Source organism: Melospiza melodia, chromosome 4 (assembly GCF_035770615.1).
Source record: "Melospiza melodia melodia isolate bMelMel2 chromosome 4, bMelMel2.pri, whole genome shotgun sequence".
Lineage (NCBI taxonomy): Eukaryota > Metazoa > Chordata > Aves > Passeriformes > Passerellidae > Melospiza > Melospiza melodia.
The window spans coordinates 6,723,002-6,742,837 of NC_086197.1; the positions used below are offsets into that span (position 1 = coordinate 6,723,002).

Genomic DNA, 19,836 nt, shown 5'->3' on the forward strand with positions numbered 1-19,836 from the left:
TGAGATGGTGCTGGAGGCTATTGACATTTCTCCTCTGTGCAAGGGGAGGTGACATCCAGAATAAGTCACCTCCTTTGGAGGGGATGAGTCTGGCCTGTGACCCCTGGGAGTGAGTTGTGTTGATGCAACATTCACATGGCTCAGATAAACACATCAGGCTCAGGAAGATGAGAATTCATAGTGCAATTTCAGCCTTAGCAGTGAAATCACACAGAGCTAAGGAGGTGTGGTGCATCCTCAGGGCAAATGTGGGACAGGCTGGAGAGGGAAGAGAGGCTCTTCCATGGTTCCAGTCAGTGTAACTGTGACTCCTGAGTGCTTCACAGGCAGGACTATCTGGCCCCTAAGTACTATTTGGAGGATCACAAGCCACATTCCTTGATGGATAACCCATTGGACAGAAGAACAGTGCAGTAGGCAGCTAAACCAGCCCCACATCCTACACTGTTGAGCCCTCTTGTGCACTTGCAGCCTCTCCAGGCTCCCTGATGTCCAAACAAGGCAACATATCTTTCCAGGGAGGAATAACTGGATCTCTTCTTTCTACTCTGACTTCTCATTTTCAGTGGACTCCTTTTTGGGCTGGTCTGTGATGGAAATGGGTACAAAAGTCAAAATTTGTTGGGGGTGGAGAGGACCAACAGGCACAAAGATGGTGCAGAGGGAGGCGTGATCAGACAATCCTCCCTTGCTGAGGGCACGGGCTGTTAACCGCACTTGTAGAAGACAGCCAGCTTGTAAAGCCAACTCCCAGGAGCCAGGAAACCCCAGAATTAACAGCCTGCACAGCCACAACGTGGGCCTTTCTGCACATCAGAGGTGAGGCACCCTTTAATTATCTGATCACCTCTCATTTGGGGTTATTTTAATCCGGCAAGTTGCTCTGGGCCACGTTAACGCGCTCAGCGTTCATTTCCTCGGCAGCGCCGGCGCCCGATCAATATTAATGCCTTTATCTGCACAGCACTCCTGCTCTATCTCCAGCTGGGGAGCTGAGCCACACAGAGATTAAGGCCAAAATGATCAAACACACTTGCTAATTTTGGGTGCTCCATTCGCAGCAGCGGGGATCTAAACTTGCCATGCGTTTCACGGTGTGCCTGAAGCTCCTGTCCCCCAGGGTAGATCCATCCTGACTGCCCTGCCTGGGACAGCAGGAATAGGAAGAAGGAGAAATTTTTGGGCAGCAGGAATAGGAAGAAGGAGATTTTTTTGGTAGCAGGAATAGGAAGAAGGAGAAATTTTTGGGCAGCTCTTTTCTTGTGCAGATTAATTTCCCGTGCTGAACTGTTCAGAGCGAGGGAGAAATCCTGTGGAAAAAACAAACAAACAAAACCCAAGCAAACCTGTATTGGCCATGAGTGTGGGCTCAGGTGGCCAAGAAGGCCAAGGGTATCCTGGCCTGTATCAGCAATAGTGGGGTCAGCAGGACCAAGGCAGGGATTGTCTCCCTGTACTCAGCACTGGTGAGGCCACACTTCAAATCCTGGGGTCAGTTCTGGGCTCTTTATGACAAGAAAGATATTGAGGGGCTGGAGCATGTCCAGAGAAAGGCACCGGAGCTGGGAAAGGGTCTGGAGCACAAATCTGATGAGGAGCAGCTGAGGGGGTCTTTATCCTGGGGAAAAGGAGGCTCAGGGATGATCTTGTGACTCTCTACAACTCCCTGACGGGAGATTGTAGCCAAGTGGGGAACTTCGTGTCTTCCCCCAAGGAACAAGGGACAGGATAAGAGGAAATGGCCTCAGCCTGTGCCAGAGGAGGTTTAGATTGAAAATTAGAAAAAAAACATTACTAGAAGGGTTGTCAAGCACTGGCACAGGCTGCCCAGGGAAGTGGCTGAGTCACCAGCCCTGGAGGTATTTAAAAGACACGTAGGTGTGGCGTTTGGGGACATTAGCAGTGGCCTTGGGAGTGCTGATCTTAAAGATCTTTTCCAATTTAAATGATTTTACAGTGTCAAATTGGAAGTCTTTGTGGACCTTGTTTTTTTCATATTTTTGCAGCTTTTCCGTCCTTCTACATCACCCAAAATTCTTTCAATATAAATTTTGGAGATGCAAAGTCCCCCAAGTATTCCCCCCAAAACCCAAGTGTGCAAAGCCAATTCTGCCAAATTAACTAGACAAAGATCCAGTTCTCATTTTCACCAGTACTTATCTCATTACATACCATTGATCTCAGCAGGTGCAGCCCATTGGATCCTGAGCCAAACCTCCGAGTTCACAGCCAAGGGACAGAGAGGAGGTGTGGAGCAGGGTTTGTGCTGGCCATGCAGCTCTCTAAGGTTCTGAAATATCCAGTGACTTCACACTGGGTGCTGGCACCAGGGAAACAGCAAGATTTGGGACCCCAGAGCTCAACATCAGGAACTGAGTGGGGTGTGTGGTTTTGCCCTTTGTCCCTGTGAACATTTCCTGTCCCTCCTTCCCCATCCTCCTGTGTTCACTGCAACATTTTTTGAAAAATCCCTTCGCTAGGATTTCTTCTCCTGGGAAGTTGAGAAGCCTCAGAGAAAAATGTAAATAATAATTATCTGATTGCTTCTTCTTGTGTTTTGCTGCTTTGGAATGTGGTAGGTGATTCTTTCATTGATTCCATGTGAATTGTGTTTTCTTAATGACCAATCACAGCAAGCTGTGTTGGACTCATGGGTTTTTATTAATTCTTTTCTAGCTTTCTGATGTATCCTCTCTCTTTCTATAATACAGTTTTAGTATATAATTTTTTAATATAATATAATAAAATAATAAATCAGCCTTCTGAGAACTTGGAGTCAAATTCTCATCTCTCACCTCATCCTGGGGACCCTCACACCACCACCACACTCCTGTCCTGCCCATCTCTCATCCATTCCCTGCTGTCTGTGTCCTGCCAGCTCTCCCATTGCCCACATCCATCTACACCCCCTTGTTTCTCCTTTCTTTTCTGCTTTGGCAGTGATAGGGTTTTATTTTTCCTCCCACTACACTTTTATATGACCATGATTTACGACCCCGGGTTTAAAGATTTATTGCAATGCACACATGGCACAGCAGCCTCTAAGTGATGTATTTAGCCTGGTTATTATTCTCTTATACAGCAATTTTTCCAAAGTGAAACAAGCAGCCTCATGTTGTCAAAACCATCGTCCTCTAACTTCTGAGGTTTATTCTGAAGAGAATAAAACCAGGGAAGAGAAGCAACTTAAGGAGGTTGGCTGGCACCCGTAAACCTCACGAGTAATAAAAGCACATGGGAGCTTAACCAGGCACCAGATGGTCTTCAGGCAATTAATTGCAGGTTGGGGATCCACATCTACATCAGCTCTTGTTCATTCCTCTTTACAGAAATGGTTAAAAACCTGACAGAAATTTAAACTCCCTCTGAGAAAAGCAGCAACGGCAACATCCATCTATCACCTCCTCTCCCTTGCTTGTGCGTGTTTTAGGGCAGTGTTTTACCTAGGATGAGCAAGGGCCTTAGGTCATCTTAGACAGCTTAAACTGATCTGAGGCTTTAATGTGCTTAAAGGTGGTGGAAGGACATTGATTGTATTTAACCCTTAAACCACTCAGACAACTGTGTACCTAAGGCAGGCAGAAGTCTCTTGTTTGGCTTGGATTTGTGTTCCTTTCTTCACATGAATCCTCTCGGTGGACAGACCAAGTCAAAGTCCCCTAAAATCACTCAGAAGTCTTAAATTAGCTCAAAGGAGCACTGCTGGTGGCATCAGCAGCAGCAGGTTCAGCCTTCGTTTGTGGACATTCTTAGAGCCAAGTTTATAATTTTCTGTGCTGAACTTGTGGTGTCAAAACTGGTCTGGCAAACATTAAAACCCAACCACATCCAATAGTTTCACCAATAGTGGTGAAAATCCAAAACCTGTGGTTCTCCATCAAAATGCATCTTTCCAGCTGCAGTTTTTAAAATTACCATCCAATTAAAGAAATAGTAGTGATTTTTTTAAAATAAGAAATATTCTCATTTAAATAAACATTTGAAATTGACATTTAAGAGAATTTTGTCTCTCCTTTTCATGCAAGCAAAGATGGTCATAATTTTATTTTTTCATGACTAAGCATACTACCCAAGAGGATTTCCTCCGAATTTCCAAACGGGGCACAGGCTGGAGCTGCAGCATCCCCACCATTGGAAATGCCAAGGAATGCTGTGAGTTTGCATGGAATTATTACTGTGCTAGGCAGACCTGGCATGTCAAAATATTAAGACCTGTGGTGCCAAATTTGAAGATGCCTTGCCCCAGGATTTTACCTCATCTCAGGCTTGTCTCAGAGGCTGTGAAGCATCCAAGATGTAATTTTGCTTTGAGTTTCTCACCAAGGTCTACACTCGTGGATGACAGCGTTGCTATCACTGGCTATGGGAGCAGATCAGCACTAAAATCCTGGCTCCTCCTATGTGTGTGTGAGACCAATAACCCACCTTCTCACTGGGATTGGCCCAGTTTTTTTCTGTCATGGGCAGGAAACCCACTCTCTGAGGTTGCCATGTGGTAGGGAAGGCAGCAGAGAACAGCTGTGGGCTTGAGTGCCGTTTGCTTTACACTGATGCGGCTCCAGAGCTTGAACATGAGATTTTAACCCTAAAAATGGCCATGGATCTGTGGGTGCTCATCTCCTGAGCTTGGACCCCAGCAGCTGAGCCATTGCCACGTTTCTGATGCTCTTGCAGAAAAGCATCAATGGTGCTGATTTGTAATCGGAAAGGAAGATTATATTGCATGACTCAGACATGACGCTGGGAAGAGGTCTGATATTATGATATTTAAGCACAGGAAAACCAGGTTGTCAGTGGAAAAGCTTGAAAAACAGACAGGGCTCCTTTATTTATGCTCATGATAAACTGATTTGCACAGTGCCCATATGAAGGGTCAGCAGTGAACGTGGCCAAGCACAGCCACACCATACATGACCAGCCCCAGCACCAGCTGGAGGGACCAAGCATTAAAAACACAATTTCAAATACTACTCCAAAATTCCTGTCACTTTATCCTGAAATAAAATATCTCATATAGAAGTCAATTTTTAATTTCTCCCCTAAATTCACAGTATTTCCAGAGAAGGCCTTAAAAACCAGCTGGAACTTGTCCATCTGCAGAGTCAGGGTTCGGTGTTTTGCTGTGTGAGTGGCTGGGGGCATGTGCAGCCTGTGCAGCTGTGTCAAACCCAGCCACGCCTGCTCATTAGCTGATTTCTGATACAGCCCTTGGCAGGGCTGCAGAGCAGGCCCAGGTAATGAGAGATGGCCTCTGTGCAGCCTCTAAAAGGGCTTGAGTTATGTTTTATTGTCAGTCTCAATGCTGGCATTTCTGTGCATTTCATTTTACCTCTCTATTGCTGCTCTTGTAATCGGGCTGTGGTAATTAAACATTGAATGCAGCCCTGCAGATCCCCACAGCTGCTGCACGCCCTGCTACTCACAGCCACTCCAGAGAGGACTTTACACATAAGATCTTAATTTTTTAGAAATACCTGCTCTTCAGATAGCTACAATGGCTCTACAGGAGCCTGTCAGTCAAGCAAGATTACAGACTCCCTAAATTCAGGCTGACATGACAGACTGTAATGACTTTGAAGGGGCTTTTATGGTCTATTGTGCCTGCCCTGCCCAACAGAAGCATCTCCAACACTTCTCATGAAAACTGTAATGGCTCCAGAGACTTCTAAACTATCAGTTACTTCAAATGTGAGTTATTTCACAAAGAAAAAGCACATCAATGTGATACTAAAGGTGTAGGATAAATAAGGAAAATAGAATTTAGATTTAAATTCTAGAATTGAAGCCATTCTGATGTCAAGAAATTGCAGCATTGGCAAGGATTTGAGCAATTTTAAGTAAAATTTTTGCTCGCTGAAAGCCAAAATGGAGAAGTGGATGGCACTGTCTGCGCAGTGAGATTTTACTGTCATGCCATAGGGACAAATGTGGTGTCATAAATAAAAGTGGTGGATGAATTTGGGATGCCACAGCTCCAAGATAAGTTACAGTGCTCATGTTGTGGATGGATTTGGCCTCTTTGGCCTCCACCATGCTGGATGTCAGGGCAGACCATCACACTTGCCCTTCCTGGCTTCACACTCTCTCAATCTTCTCCTGAAGGCAGGAGCATGGCATTTCTAACACCACATGATTTACGTGTGAAAGAGAGGGAAAATGTCACAGTGGTGCTGTTTGAAGGGCAGCCTGGGTTTGGTAGCCAGCTGCAAGCTTTTAGGTCAGTGACATCTCTCATTTCCCAGGTGTGCAGTGGGCTTGTGAGACTCCTGGTGACATTCCCATGGAGTGACTGCAAATCCTGAGGGTGGTGAGAAGATGGAAGGAAGTCAAGAGCAGAAGGAAACCCGTTTCAAAGTTCGTGCTGTGGCAGCACACAAACACCCATCGTTGGGAAATCCCAAGATGTTTGGGCTGTCCATGAGGCTGGACAGAGCACCAGAGGGCTGCAGAAATGAACCACAGGAGCTGGCACACACAGGAGAGGCTCTGCCCAGCAGAGGGAAGCATTGCCCAAACACCCCAACCTGTGCTCCAGGTTTTCACCTTCACCCCCCTAGGAATGCCCATCTCTGCCACAGCCCCTATGACATGAGAGGTACAGCTTAGCCCACGCCCGGGGCAAGCCTCATAGCTAACACGGTGCAATTTCTGCCCATAAATTATGAGAAATCTGGAAAATAATCTTCCAGGAAAAAAATTTAAGGAATCTGTTGAAAGACACAACACATGTTAAACAGTAAAGTGCATACAGTGCATACACATTTGTTTTGAAGTAAATGTTATTTAGCTCCTTGTATTTGGATTTATTTTCAGGTCATGATTTGGTGATGAGGTTTGGAGCTCGTCAGGTTTGGAGCTGCCCCTGAAGCACTAGAGTGCCTGTATTGCCACCAGCAAAGCCTCTGTTTTGATTACCTAACTTGGGTGTCCCAAAAGAATTACACTTTTTTAGTGCCTCACATATTCCAAAACTGAAGTCCAAAAACCTTAACTATACACATCTCTCAGTTAGTGCAGACTATCATTTCCTCTGATGCCTGACGAATCCTGCCTGTCAGCCCGCATCAGAGCTCAGCCCGTGCCCGATGTGAGGACGCTAGAGGTCTCAGTGTGGCTGGGAAAAAGCCGCTTTTAGCGATAATCCCATCCCGGTGTGTGACAGCGAGGGGCCGGAGCCGCGCGGGGCTGGGGCGGCGGTGCCGGCGGGGCGGGAGCGGGGCCAGGGCCGGAGCCCGGCCGGGCCCATCCCCATCCCCATCCCGGGCTGCCGACCCCTCTTGGGGCGCCCCTGGCTTCGGGGCAGTGCTGGGTGAGGGTGGTCCCTGCTGAGGGATGGCTTTCACATCCCAGGGCTGTGTGTGCGTGTGCGGGGCAGGTGGGCACGGCCGCCCCCGCGCATCCGAGCCCGTCCAGGCAGCGCGCCCGCTTGTGCTGTGCCTTTTTAATTTCCCTTTTTTTTTTTTTTTTTCCTTCCTGGCTTTCCTTTTTTATTTTTTTTTTCCCCTCTCGCTGCTTTCCCTCCCCTCCCGTTTGACGTGCGTGGTTTTGGTGCAATGCGAATTATCTTCATTCAGTCAGGAGGGGCAGCGCCAGGCAGCAGAGCAGCGGCGGGGCTGCCTCCTCCTTCTTCCTCCTCCGCTTTCTCCTCTTCCTCCTCCTCCTCCTCCTCCCATTGCCATAACAACCACGCACAGCCGCTCCGCACCGCACCGCGCCCGGCAGGCTGAGCATCCCATGGGGCCCCGCACGGGGGTGGGGGAAGAGAAACACTGACCTCCCTCCAAAAGAGAAAAAAAAAAAAAAAAAAAGAAAGAGAAAAAGAAAGAAAGAAAGAAAAGAAAAACAAACAAACAAACAAACAAAAATAAGAAGGAGTTTTCGGCGGGGCGGGTCAGTCAGGGAGCAAAGTGACCCCGGACGCGGGTGCGCGCAGGGGGACGGAGGGACGGGGCAGCCCCGGCAGCGGCTCCGCGGGGGGAGCGCGGAGGAGGGGAGGGAAGGGAGGGAAAGGGGGGGAAGAGAAACTTGGGAGGAAATAGCCCAGGAAAAGTGACACTCGCGGAGCCCGCCGGAGCGCGGAGGAAATAAAAGCGGCGGCGGGCAGGAAGTGTGAGGAGGAGGAGGAGGAGGAAGGGGAGAAGAAGGAGGCGGAGGAGGAGGAAAAAGAAGAAGAAGAAGAAACAGCAGCGGCCGCTGCCGCCGCGGCAGAAAAGAAAGCAAAAGCCGCCCGAGGGCTCGGAGCCGGCGGCGCGGCATCCGCGGGGCTGCGCGGCGCGGCCATGGCCCGCGAGAACGGGGACGGCGGCGGCTCCTGGAAGAAGCAGGCGGAGGACATCAAGAAGATCTTCGAGTTCAAGGAGACGCTGGGGACGTAGGTGGCGGGCTCGGGCTGCGGGGCCGGGGGCGGGCGCTGTCCCTGCCCGCGGGGATGCGCGGTCCCTGCGCGGATGGGTGCGGGTCTCTGCGCGGGGTTTGCGCACCCGCGACCCGCGCGTCCATCCCAGCGACCTGGGAACACGCCGGAAAACAGAATTCATTGCGGGGCAGGAGCTGGGCTAGCATCACCCCTCGCCCTCCCCGCCGTGTCCCCCAAAAAGCGATAGAACACCCCAAGTGTTTGAAAATATTCATAGAAAGAGGAGACAGGGGGAGGTTTTTGCTTGATAGTGCAACTGTAAATAAATGCGGTCTGACTCGCACGCTTCCCCTAAAGCCGATGGCTGCAGCTATTCGTGGACAGACGAGCAGAAATAATCGGAGTGGATTGGATGTGTTTTAGCTACGATGCTTAACTGTTGTTGGGCTTTATTTGTTTTATTTATAGTGGCGGGGCATAAAGATTAGTAAAACGTTAGAGTTGGTTTGTTTTTTGGTTTTTTTTTTTTGAAGGCTGAGAAAAAACACGCACAGATGGTGCAAGGAAGCGGGGTACAGGCTGGAGCCTTTTTGGCTGAGCAAAGAGTTTTATTTTTGTTTAAAGTCATTTTCTCACTCAGGATATTACAGAGGTAGGGAGCCGGCAGTGCTGGAGGAGCCGGCACACGGGCTGTGTGTGTGTATATATTGAAATTAGAGTTGGGTTGTATTGCCAGGGCTCCTCATAGCTGCTCTAATTGAAACTTCCAGCGTGTCTCGAAACCAAGCGCTGTTAATCCCGAGCAGTGCTTTTCCTACGCTCCGTGCTGCTTCCAAAACACAGCTGAACAAGTTTTGACTGTAATGTTTGAGTTTTAATTTTTTTTTTTAGTTTTAATTATTAATATTTAAGTTTGTTTCTACTGCCAAGGGAAGGCTCCCTATAAGCAGGGTATTTCTGGTTCGTGGGCTCGCTGGTTTCCTATAAACAGGCTGGAGGTTTAACATGGATAGCAGAGCCCTCCGGAAAACACCCACTTAGGAAATCCCATAAATGTCTGTCCAGGTCTGTGAAGAAGCAAAAAGCAGCGTAAGAGCCAAGTGTTGTGATGTATCCTTGTCACCCTCGCTGAGTTTTTGCTGTGAGAATTCCGTGCTGGGAGAGACGAGCCCTGCTTTGCCACCTCAGGTGTGCAGAGCCCTTCCTGAGCCAAGGGGTGCTGGGGAGGAAAGTTTGAGTGCTCTGAGGTTTGTTGGAGCAGCAGGACAATTCACTGGGATTCCCACTGTACATCCCTCCGAGGTCTCTGTGGTTGTGGTGTTGAAGCCACCTGCAAGGGTTAATTTGTGCTGCTGAAGGGGTTCAGGAGGAATTAATGCTGTGGCCTTGGTCCAGATCCCTCTGTAGTTAATGGGAGCTGGTGTAGGTCCCAAGGAAGGTAAAGCTGGTCAGAGTTAATAGTTATGCATGTTAGCATGGCTGTTGCAAATTAAATTCATTAAATATAGCAAATTAGTGCCTCAAACTATTAACTGAGCCTCACAGTTTGGTGAGTAAGTCCTTTCTGATGGGAGTGGAAGCTGTGAAGTTTTCAAACTTGACTGAACAGTCAATATAGAAAGTTTTAGAAAATTAAAATAATTGGATTACAAACCTGGGCCCACACAGAGAAAATAGAGCTGTTTTCTTTTCCAGCCATAGCTGTATTTAATGATGAATATCTGTGTGTTTGGCAACCTGCACGTGGGTTACCTTCTGGTTGTGCATTCCTTGGGTTCCAAGGGCAGGCTGATAATTAGAAGATTTGAATCTGAGTTTTGGTTCTGTCCTTGGCCACCCACTAGTGCAGCACCTGCAGTTCCTACCAGGTATGGTGTGACTTACCAGGATGTGAAGCTTCTAAAAAATTTAGGCCATTGCTGTGCAAATCATTAAAGTGCCTGTTCCATTTCCACTGAAGGCAGTGGAAGTAGGTTCACTGATTTGAGCAGCAGATAGACAGGGTCCAGGAGCCTAAATGATGGGAAACATCCTCAATTATTGATAATAAAGTATTTAAATAGGAATTAAACTATATAATTATAAATAGCTTTAAAGTATTTGCACCAAAACATTTTCCTATGGCATTATTTAGGAGCAGGGTTAAAATCTGCTTTGGTCCCTCCTGCACTGTAAAGCTGAACTGTGTTGGACAGCCAACACTTGATCTCACTGGCTAATAGATTTTTCTCCAGCATGGAGTGAAAAACTTGGCATGTCAAATGAAATGTACTGGATTGTAGTAACTGTATTTTGCATTTCTCTGCCATTCCATTTCAGGATGCCAAAGTGCTAAAAGCACTTTAAACAGAAAAACAGCCCTTTTTCATGCAGCTGTCTTAACTGCCTGTGGTAAAATTGGCTAGAGAAAGAAAAGTACTAATTCCCTAAATCAGGGAAGAAAGTGAAAAAGAAACTTTAAAAGCATATTTTGTTTCAAGTGCATTGATTTGTGAATGTGAAATCTGTGTGTACACCTTAATAATGGTTTGCTCTCAGAAAAGAGCCTTTCATCTGGATAAAAGCTCTTCAACAGATCTTTAACACGGGAGAATTGAAATTTGCTGGAATTATTAAAAAGATCCTAAGTCAGTTAATCATTACATCATTTGGGCTTCAAGGAAACTCTAATGAGTAGCCGGCTCTCCCTTCCAGAGCTGGAATAAATTATTTACACATCCCTGTAAATCATGTCCAGCCACACTGATGCTGAAATTGAGCTGGATGTCATGCCCAGATGTAGAAAGCAGCTCTTTTCCACCCAAAGAATTGTTTCCTTTGGTGGCTGGGTCTGTGTTGTTTCCTCTCTGCTGTTGGACAATAATATTTTTCTAAAGAAGTTCCAGCAATGAGTGGTTGGCTCAGATGTACCCAAACCTGTATCTACCCTGTTCTGTATTTATGTAGATTTTAAAGCATGTGCAATCTTCTTTTCTGGCTGCCATCTCTCAGGTGCAACAAAAGAAGAGTGTCAACAAAAGATTTTGGTAATATTAGTCAATATTAGTGTATTTTATAATACATGATTATTGGTATAGTTTATATGTAATTATATTACAATATGTATGATGGTCCTGATCCATTCCCAGTCCCTGTGGGACAGTGCACCACACTCCATGTGCACAGGTTCATTGAGTGCCCCTTTTGGAACTGGACCTCTTTGCTGCTAAGCCATTGACATGAAATTACAAATCATGAAAAAGTAGTGAGGAAAAAATTAGGAAAATAAGTGAAAGATAAAATAAAATCATAGCAACGAGCAAGATCCTCAACAAATGTAATTTAGAATCCCTTCTAAGTCAATACAGATGTACTTGAGGAAAGAAGAGGATCTGACTCTTGTCTCTTTAAATTTACACAAATTCACCTATTGTAGCTTTGCTCAGTTCCTCCTGGAAGACAAATTGAGAGGAGAATTGAGGGCCTGCCTGGAGACGGGGATTTCTGCCCCAGCCCTTGAGAGATGTGAGGTTTCACTATAGCAGGAGTCTGATGAGTGATCACAGAAATATCACTTTTCCCCCCCTCCACATTTAAAATATATTATGTCTAAGGCATTTTAAACCTTAGATTTTGACATCTGAGAAATAATAAGAAATACCATAATACCATGCCACTCAGCAGTCAAAGAGGAAGGTTCCATCACTTGATCTGCCTAATTAGATCAACCCATATTTCTAAGATACCTGTAATTAGGCCTAATTGACATCAGAATTCTAATATTTAGAAAGGCTCAGACTTAGTAATTATAAAAATACCAGTGCTGTCCTTAAAACTAGTGTGGTGGATTCTTAAAGCTCAGTAAGGATAACAGAGGGAGCTGCATGGATATGGCCATAACAGAGTAAGAGCTGGGTGGGAAGACAAATACGCTTCAAGTAAGTTTCCAGCACTTTGCTAAAATACAGTATAGAGAAAACATATGGGTGGTTCTGTTTTTCTCTCTTCTCTGGGGCTCTGTGGTAATTTTTGGTTCACCTGTGTCACTTCCATGCTCTTATGCCATCTGAAGGGCTCCTGGCACCCTCCGTGGCTCTTCCACGCACCAGTACGTGCTGGTTCATGCTGTGGGATGAAGTCACTCCTCATCCTCCTCTCAGATCTCTTTTCTTTTCTCTCACACCCACATGCACACAAGCACAGGAACCCGTCAGGAACCCGTACGTGCTGTCTGCTGTGTGTCTGTACGTGCTGTCTGCTGTGTGTCTGTCTGTCCTCTCGCGCTGCCTTCCCCTTCCTGCAGCCTCACCCTGCCTCTCCTGAGCTGCTCCTGCTCCTGCCTGGTTTGGGTGCTCAGACCCTCATGGGGGCTGTGCCTTGGGCTCCCAGCCGTGAGAAGGGGCTGGTGGCAAGGACAGGTCCTGGCAGGGACCCCTCTCTGGAGAGGAGGGCCTGGGAGATACCGGAGGCCTCAAGATCTGCTGCCTCTTGCCAAGGGTCCTGCCTTTCCATCAGCTGGACTCACACAACAGATCGTTTCACTTGAGGCACCGTGCAAGTTACTCAGTTCTTCCCTTGTGATTTTGGAAGCTCTCAAGACATGAAGAAAGAGGTTGATATTTGTGTTTGCCTTGGCTCGATGGCCCCTGTGATGATTGAGGGTTTGTCTGATTTTCGAGCTTCTGCTGACATTACCAGCAATTGCTGCCTCTCTTTTATGACACCTCAGTGGCTCTGTCAGATTGTTTCATATTTTCCTCAGTTCAGTATTTTCCCTTGTTTGTTTAAATTAAAGAAATATTTCACCTAAAAAAAAATCTTCAGGGGAGCAAATGCAGTAGGCTGAAGTTGAGGTGCAGGTTTTCAGGAGCAAAGCTCATGAACCACTGGAGCAAACCATGAAGGCAAGTGGATCTCATCTCCTCTGGGCTGGTTTCCTGGGAGCTCTGAAAGCTCTCAGGCTACAAGCAGCAGGAAAGTGCCTCTTGTCCATGTTTACAGAGGAAGAGAGTTCATGGTCATTTCTGACCCTACAATCCATAACTCTGGGAATCTCGCTGTCAAACCCATGTGGGGTCAGGGATAATTCTTTCTAAGAGGTGCTTATAGCACCTCTCTGAAATCTGTGGGAGGAGTGAAAGCTGAGGTCTAAATATTAATGTTTAACTTAGTGGTGTGAAACAACTCAGATGTTTTCGTTTGTGTATTTAGTGAAAGCAGAAAAATACTGTTAGGACTCCTTTAAGGTGATGCATTTTGTTTTAAACCAAGTAATCCTGTTTGCTATCTCCTGGCATAGGTTTCTATCCAGTTTGTTCTTGAAGGCTTAAAAATAATGAGTTGGTATCTTTTGATGTAAATTGTTGGTCTTCCTTGAACAGTTACAGAAAATAACACCTCTGAGGGTTCAGCTGGAATTGAAATGGGAAAGAAAGGAAAGTAAGATGGCCAATGGATTTAAAGGCTGATGGTGAGGATTGGGAAAAAAACTTGGCAGCCATTGGTGGGAAGGAATTTTTGACAGCTCTCCAGCTCTGGTTCACAGGTGCATTTTGAAAAGTGCTTGTTTGGGGCAACAGTGTAGCCTAAAGGCCAATTTTCTTTCATCATGTGAAATTAAGGTTTCAAAATGCTCAATAATCAAAAGCTTTCAGGTGAACGCATAACTCTGGAGACACACACAGTTGCTGTATTGTCATCTCACATATGTGCTCATGCCTCCTTTGTCAGCCTGTTTGTCTGCTAGTTTTGATGCCTTGCCTCATTTTTTCCCCTGCCTTGTCTCTTTTTCTGTGGGTATTCTCTTTCAAGTGTGCCTTAGCCCTGTCTGAGCTCACCTGCATGCCTGTGCTGCCAAGGAGGGTGCTTGACCAGCCAGGGGACCAGAAGATATCAGGGTTGGGTTGGAATAGACAGTTTGGGTTTTCTCCTGTTTTTTTTTTGCTTAGGAAAATGTGAACCTTGCCTTGGCCAACACTTCATCTCAGTCCTCAGGACTTCAATGTAACAAATATCTATTCCATGACTTCTCTTTGTGTAGGGCAAAACATGCACAAGAACACTGGTGTGTTTTTGGTAGCTGGCACCCCAGAAGCTCCCAACAAGCAAAACCCAGAGGGTGGAGAGGTGGTGGACAGAGCTGAACCCAACTCTCTGGAGCCCTACAGGAATCCTTTAACCAAAAGTCTCTTGTTCCCATCACAGCCACAACACAGTGGGTGTGAGAGCCTTCTTCTCCTGCCATCTGGAGCAGCCTGTCTGCTTCCTTCACCCTCCATCTGCTTTCACACAGGAGCTGAAAGAAAGATCTCTCCATGTATGTCTTCCTTCCTTTTTGCCTCTTTTTCTCTCCACCTTGGTTACTGACCTCAATTATTTTTGTTGTCCTTCACACCCAGTTCTCCTGACTACGTGCAGAATATTGGTTGGGGTTGCTTAATCCTTTCAAGCATCCAAGGATACAATTAATATTGAATAAAGTGGTGTTGTTTTGGTCTGCTTGACAATAACAGGCATTTATAATAGGATTTTGAATTTATTGCCAGTAATGGTATTCACTTAACCAGTGACTCACAGTTAATATTCATGATTACTTAATAGCTCCTAATTTTCTAGTCATTTTAGATAGCAGGAAAACAAGTTGGAACTAAGTGGGTGCTGTTAGTAAACAGGTAATGAGTGAAAGGAGGAATAAAAAATTCCTTGGGGCAGCGATCTGTCATTTTCATTGGAATTCAAACCACCTTGCATTTCAGTGCTTCTCTGTAAATAATAATTAACAACAATAACAATAATTTGCAAACATATGTGTGTGATTGGGCTGTTGTTGAGTGACAAATAACTGGCTTAGCAATCAGAATATGTCTCATTTCTAGCGATCATAGTGTTCCTTAAAACCTTTCCATCAAATCTTAACACCAATATGTTTTTTTATTATCTGACTTGGCGGTTCCTATAATTTTCCTACGAATGTTGTGCCAATCACTTTTGAAAAAGAAAGCTATAAATAACAGATTGTTAATAAACTTTTGAAGGCCCTTTCACTGATGTTTCCATGTTGAAAGCTGCATATTGAGTTTTATGCCAGAATTACTCACCAAACAGATTGTATAAGGTTAAATCAAAATAATGCTCTCAAGCAGAATTTTTTGGCTGAGTTAAAAAGCCTTTTTTCTTCTTTTTTTTTTAACACTGGATGTGCTAAGAAAAAGCTACTGGGAAGCTCTGTTTGGATCTGATCTGTGTGTAGAACAGCTGAGCACAGTGCTGGGGATCCTCTGTAATAATAGCTCACTGATTATGCCTGATCTTTTCCTGAGCAATATCACAGGTCACAGTTAAAATATCAACAGTTTAAGACAACTGGACAGCATAAGATAAGCTCTTAAAATAAATTTTTCAAGAGTGAAATGAGAAGAATCAAATAAAGAGAAAACATGCTGGCTTAGTTATATTGAGGATTTATTTATTTTTATTTTAATTTTTGTTTTGGTTTTCTAATATCTCAAATTGGAGAGAAACCAAACAGTTTCTGTCTTCTTAGAGTCTCCAGGAGGAATAAAAAGGAGGTGCTTGTAATGATGCAAATGACCAGAAGCAGCAACAGGGTAAAGAATTGTGGCATCTTCCAGTTGGGTCCTTTCCTTTGCATTTATTTCTGCAGGATTCTTCTCATTTTCTTGCTCTTAATGCTCCCACTAATTTAAGTTGAGGATTTGAAGATATGTTCTTTCAAGCCTGAACACCCAAAAGTTGGGAATTACATCTGAATCTTAACTCCAGCCTTATGCAGGGGACTCTCCTGCTTCCTTTTAGTAGTGGGCACTGTGTCAGCACCAAGGTCCTCAAAAATATGTGTATTTGTGTGTGATTCACCCAGGGTCGTCACACATAAATCATCTTTACTAGCTGGGGTTTGGAGATGCAGAGCACTGTCTCTGGGCTGTTGGTAACAGCGTGGGTGCTTTATTGCTGTGTTGTTTCAGCTGCTCAGAGGAATCCAGAGCTGCCCAGAGCTATGAAGAGCTGGAGCAGTCCAGGCAGCTCTTGGGGTGATGTAGGATTGCTCCCAGCAGGATCCCAGCCTCCCAGCCCAGCTTCAATAATTCAAAGGACCCAGCTACAACCAGGCATGTTTTCCATACAAACTCACCAGCTGTGACCCTCCTGCCCCACTGTGATGGGCAAGGGCAGAAATGATGGAATCTATTGGATGAAAAACTGTGAAAAAAAACCCCCAAAATTACACAGAAAACCCAAACAACACAAAAGAGAGCTGAAGGGAGAGGAGAGCACTTAGAGGCTTTGCAGCCACATGGAAAACTCCTGTGGGGAAGGCGCAGGCTGCTAATCAAATTCAGCCATAGCTGAGAGAGGTTGCTGGAGCATCCCTGGGTGATCCTTCACTGTTACTCTGAGTTGGCTTGGAGATTTCCTCCCTCTGCTCACTCTTGTCCTCTCCTGCCTCTCAGGGTAAGCAGCTCAGCCATGAAGCCTGTGGTGTTTTGGGGATTTCAGGCACAGCACAGTGCTTGGTGTGTGCTGCCAGTGGCACAGGACGCTGTGAGCTCGTTAAACTCCGCTTGTGCTCTCCACGCTGTTTTCTTGGAGAGCACCTGTGCAAATCCAAAGGCTTTGTCTTTCACTTTGAGACATTCTGTAGCTGCAGCCTGAGCTATCTTAAGGACCATCTAAAGCTGTGGGATCAGCATCAGCCTTACAGCTCTGCTTTAATGGGATTTCTTGCCGTAGGGGTGTAATTAATTTGTTGTTCAACTTTTTTGGTTTTTTTTTGTTTTTTTTTTTTTTTTTTTTTTGTTTTTTTTTTTTTTGAGAGGAAAATCTGACGCTGTTAAGCTTTTCCATGGGCTGATGATGAGCATCACAAAAACACCACCTCCTTCTCTGGGTGTAAGCCATAGTGTTTTGAGACACCTTCTCTAGCATAATTACATAGCAACCTGAATACTGCAAAGCAAACAAGCTCTCCCTCCCAAAATAAAATGCTCTCAAATGTAAAAAAAGCACCATGAAGCAACACAAACCCTCTTATCTCTTCTAGGGAGAGAACAGGGGGGCAAACAACACACAGCTTGTTAGCCAAGTGGCTTGAAGCACTATGAGAAGATGCTTAGATAAAAACATTAATGGAGCAGAAAAACAGTGTGGCTCCTTTTGGCCCAGTGACCCAGGCACTGGAGCAGAAGAGGAATAATTCAGAAGGAAGGGAGATGTCCCCTGTCACAGGTTTGACTGATGCCTTTTAGGAAGGAGGAGGCTGTATATTTAGGTGTCAGGGGAGATGTACCAAGAAATGAGATGAAAAAACGGTTCTCAAAATCACATAGACACAGGGTATAGAGGTACTGCAGGGAGACCTCTGGTCTTGGGCATGCTAAGGTGTGTCTGGAGTAATTTTACTGGCTAATTTTCCTGTCCACAGCCATGTAATTTATGTGATAGACATAAATTTTATGCCATTGAGAGACCCTGAAAGAAAAAAAATCTTGGAGAGCTTTGTAGGCAAGTCCACTGAACGAGTGTCTCTGATGAATCTTGTATTTTTAATGGAAAGCAATGAAAGTGATTAAAGGATTCCTGAGTAAGAGCTGAGATGATTTGTGCCCAGAAAGCAAATTTGCTCCCTTTTGCCACTGCTGGAAGGGAACACAACAGGCACTGAAGCTGAGAACAGATTGGCTCTGCAGGTGAGGGGAAAGATGAAAGGAGAGCAAAGGGGCAAAGCAGAGCAATGGGATTCAGCTGCAGCTTAATTGGCTCTAGAGAGTTTAAATCCCCCTCCTTGTTCATGAGCTGGAAAAATTCATAAACTTGGGTCTTTTGGACAGGACAGCTTGTACTGCACCAGTGCACTTCCATCATATTCAATGACCACTAAAATGAGTGGCAGCTTCAGTGCCAGTGTTTGCCCTGGAGGTTGTGGGGTGTTGTGACATCTTTGTCTTGCTCTGCCATGTGGTTGTGAGGAAGGTGGAGGAGCCCTCTATATACATATAAGTAGATACAGATATATATATATATAATGTGTATAAATTTATGTATACCCACATATTAAAAATACTATTTATATAGTATTTTTATTATATATTTATCTATACTATACTATATATATACTATAGTATATATATATATTATAGTGTATATATAGTATATACTATATATAGTATTTTTACTATGTATTTATTTATACTATACTCTATATATACTATAGTATATATACTATAGTGTATATATATATAGTAAATACTATATATATAGTGTATATAGTATTATATACTCTATATAATACTATATATTATTTTTTATTATAGAGATATATGGCCATAAATAGCATTTTTTTTTTTGCCAAACAGCCCGTTGTTTGGCTTCATTAATGAATGCATAGACAATGAATTGTGCCATTTGGCAAAAGCTGTTTAAGAGCATTGTGAATATTGTTAAATTATTCTGTAGTTTGAATTTCTCTTCATATTTGGGTTACATTTAGGGGAAGGCAGAAACTGGGCAGTGCCCCTGTGCTCAATTAGCTAATGGGGATGAACCCAGACTAATGAGAAGTTAAAAGCACAATGGTCCTTCTCTCTCCTCCTGTCCTCCATCTCCACATTACCTCTGCTGCAGCAAATCCCTGCTTTCCATCCCTTGTCTAAAACCTGCAGTTTTGGCTTTCGAGGGTGCCTGTAAAATGTGTACTCATATGCCTCCTTGTGTGTTGGCATTGTGGTCACTGTGGATCTCCCTGAAGTCAGAGGGTGGCACACAAAAGCACAACTGGTTCTCTCTTATTTTCTCTTCAATAATTTGTAGCGTCTCAATGTTGCTGTAAAATTCTGCCTTTGATTTCCACAGCTTGGAGGTTTTCCTGTGTGAGTCAAGAGAATCCCTGATACTCAGCAGCAGGCTGGAATAGCAGCATTGTCTGCTCCTTACTCTGAGCTTTCAAACAACATTATAAAGTTATAAGGCTGTGAAGGAACAATGTGCAACCCCACAGCAGAAGAGGAAGGGGCTGAACACATCCCACAGGACAGTTCCCATCTTCTGCCAGCTCAGCTGTTTGCAGGGATGTGCTGTGAGCTTATTTAATGAAATAATACTGGTTAAAAATAGTTCTCTAAAAAGGAGGTGGGGGAAGGGGAGAAGTACAGAATACAAGAAGTTTTATTTGTTTTCATTCCATGGATGCTATAAATCAGTGGAGAAGTCAGTTGGAGTTATTTTTTTTTTCCCTTCTGTGTTGCATCGTTAAAAAATCATCAGCCGCTACACTGAAATGGTTTGCAAGAGAGACTTTGGCAGGAGCAATTTCTGCTGGAGAACAATAAAAAAATTAGTAGATGCCAGGTTGAGTTCATGTGTCAGTGGTTACTGAATTCAACTTAAGAGCTGTAAATGGAACCAATCATCATTTCTTAATGAGATATATGAGAACAAAGAATCACAATGCTTGAATAATCTGTCACGTCTCTATCAGTGCTGCT

The 19,836-nt window shown here is 44.8% G+C and overlaps 1 protein-coding gene across 3 annotated transcripts in view; it reads left to right on the plus strand.

Moving 5' to 3' along the window:
- The first annotated feature begins 8,019 nt into the window (after positions 1-8,019).
- Positions 8,020-19,836, plus strand: part of CAMK1D (calcium/calmodulin dependent protein kinase ID) — a 222,453-nt gene continuing 210,636 nt past the window's right edge. For 2 of the 3 annotated variants that reach the window (XM_063153730.1, XM_063153731.1), the window contains exon 1: positions 8,021-8,371. In XM_063153730.1, coding sequence (XP_063009800.1) covers positions 8,280-8,371 — 92 coding nt within the window. In that variant the 5' untranslated portion in view covers positions 8,021-8,279. Of the gene's footprint in view, positions 8,372-19,836 lie in introns of all 3 variants that reach the window. The other variant, XM_063153729.1, reaches the window with a different exon arrangement.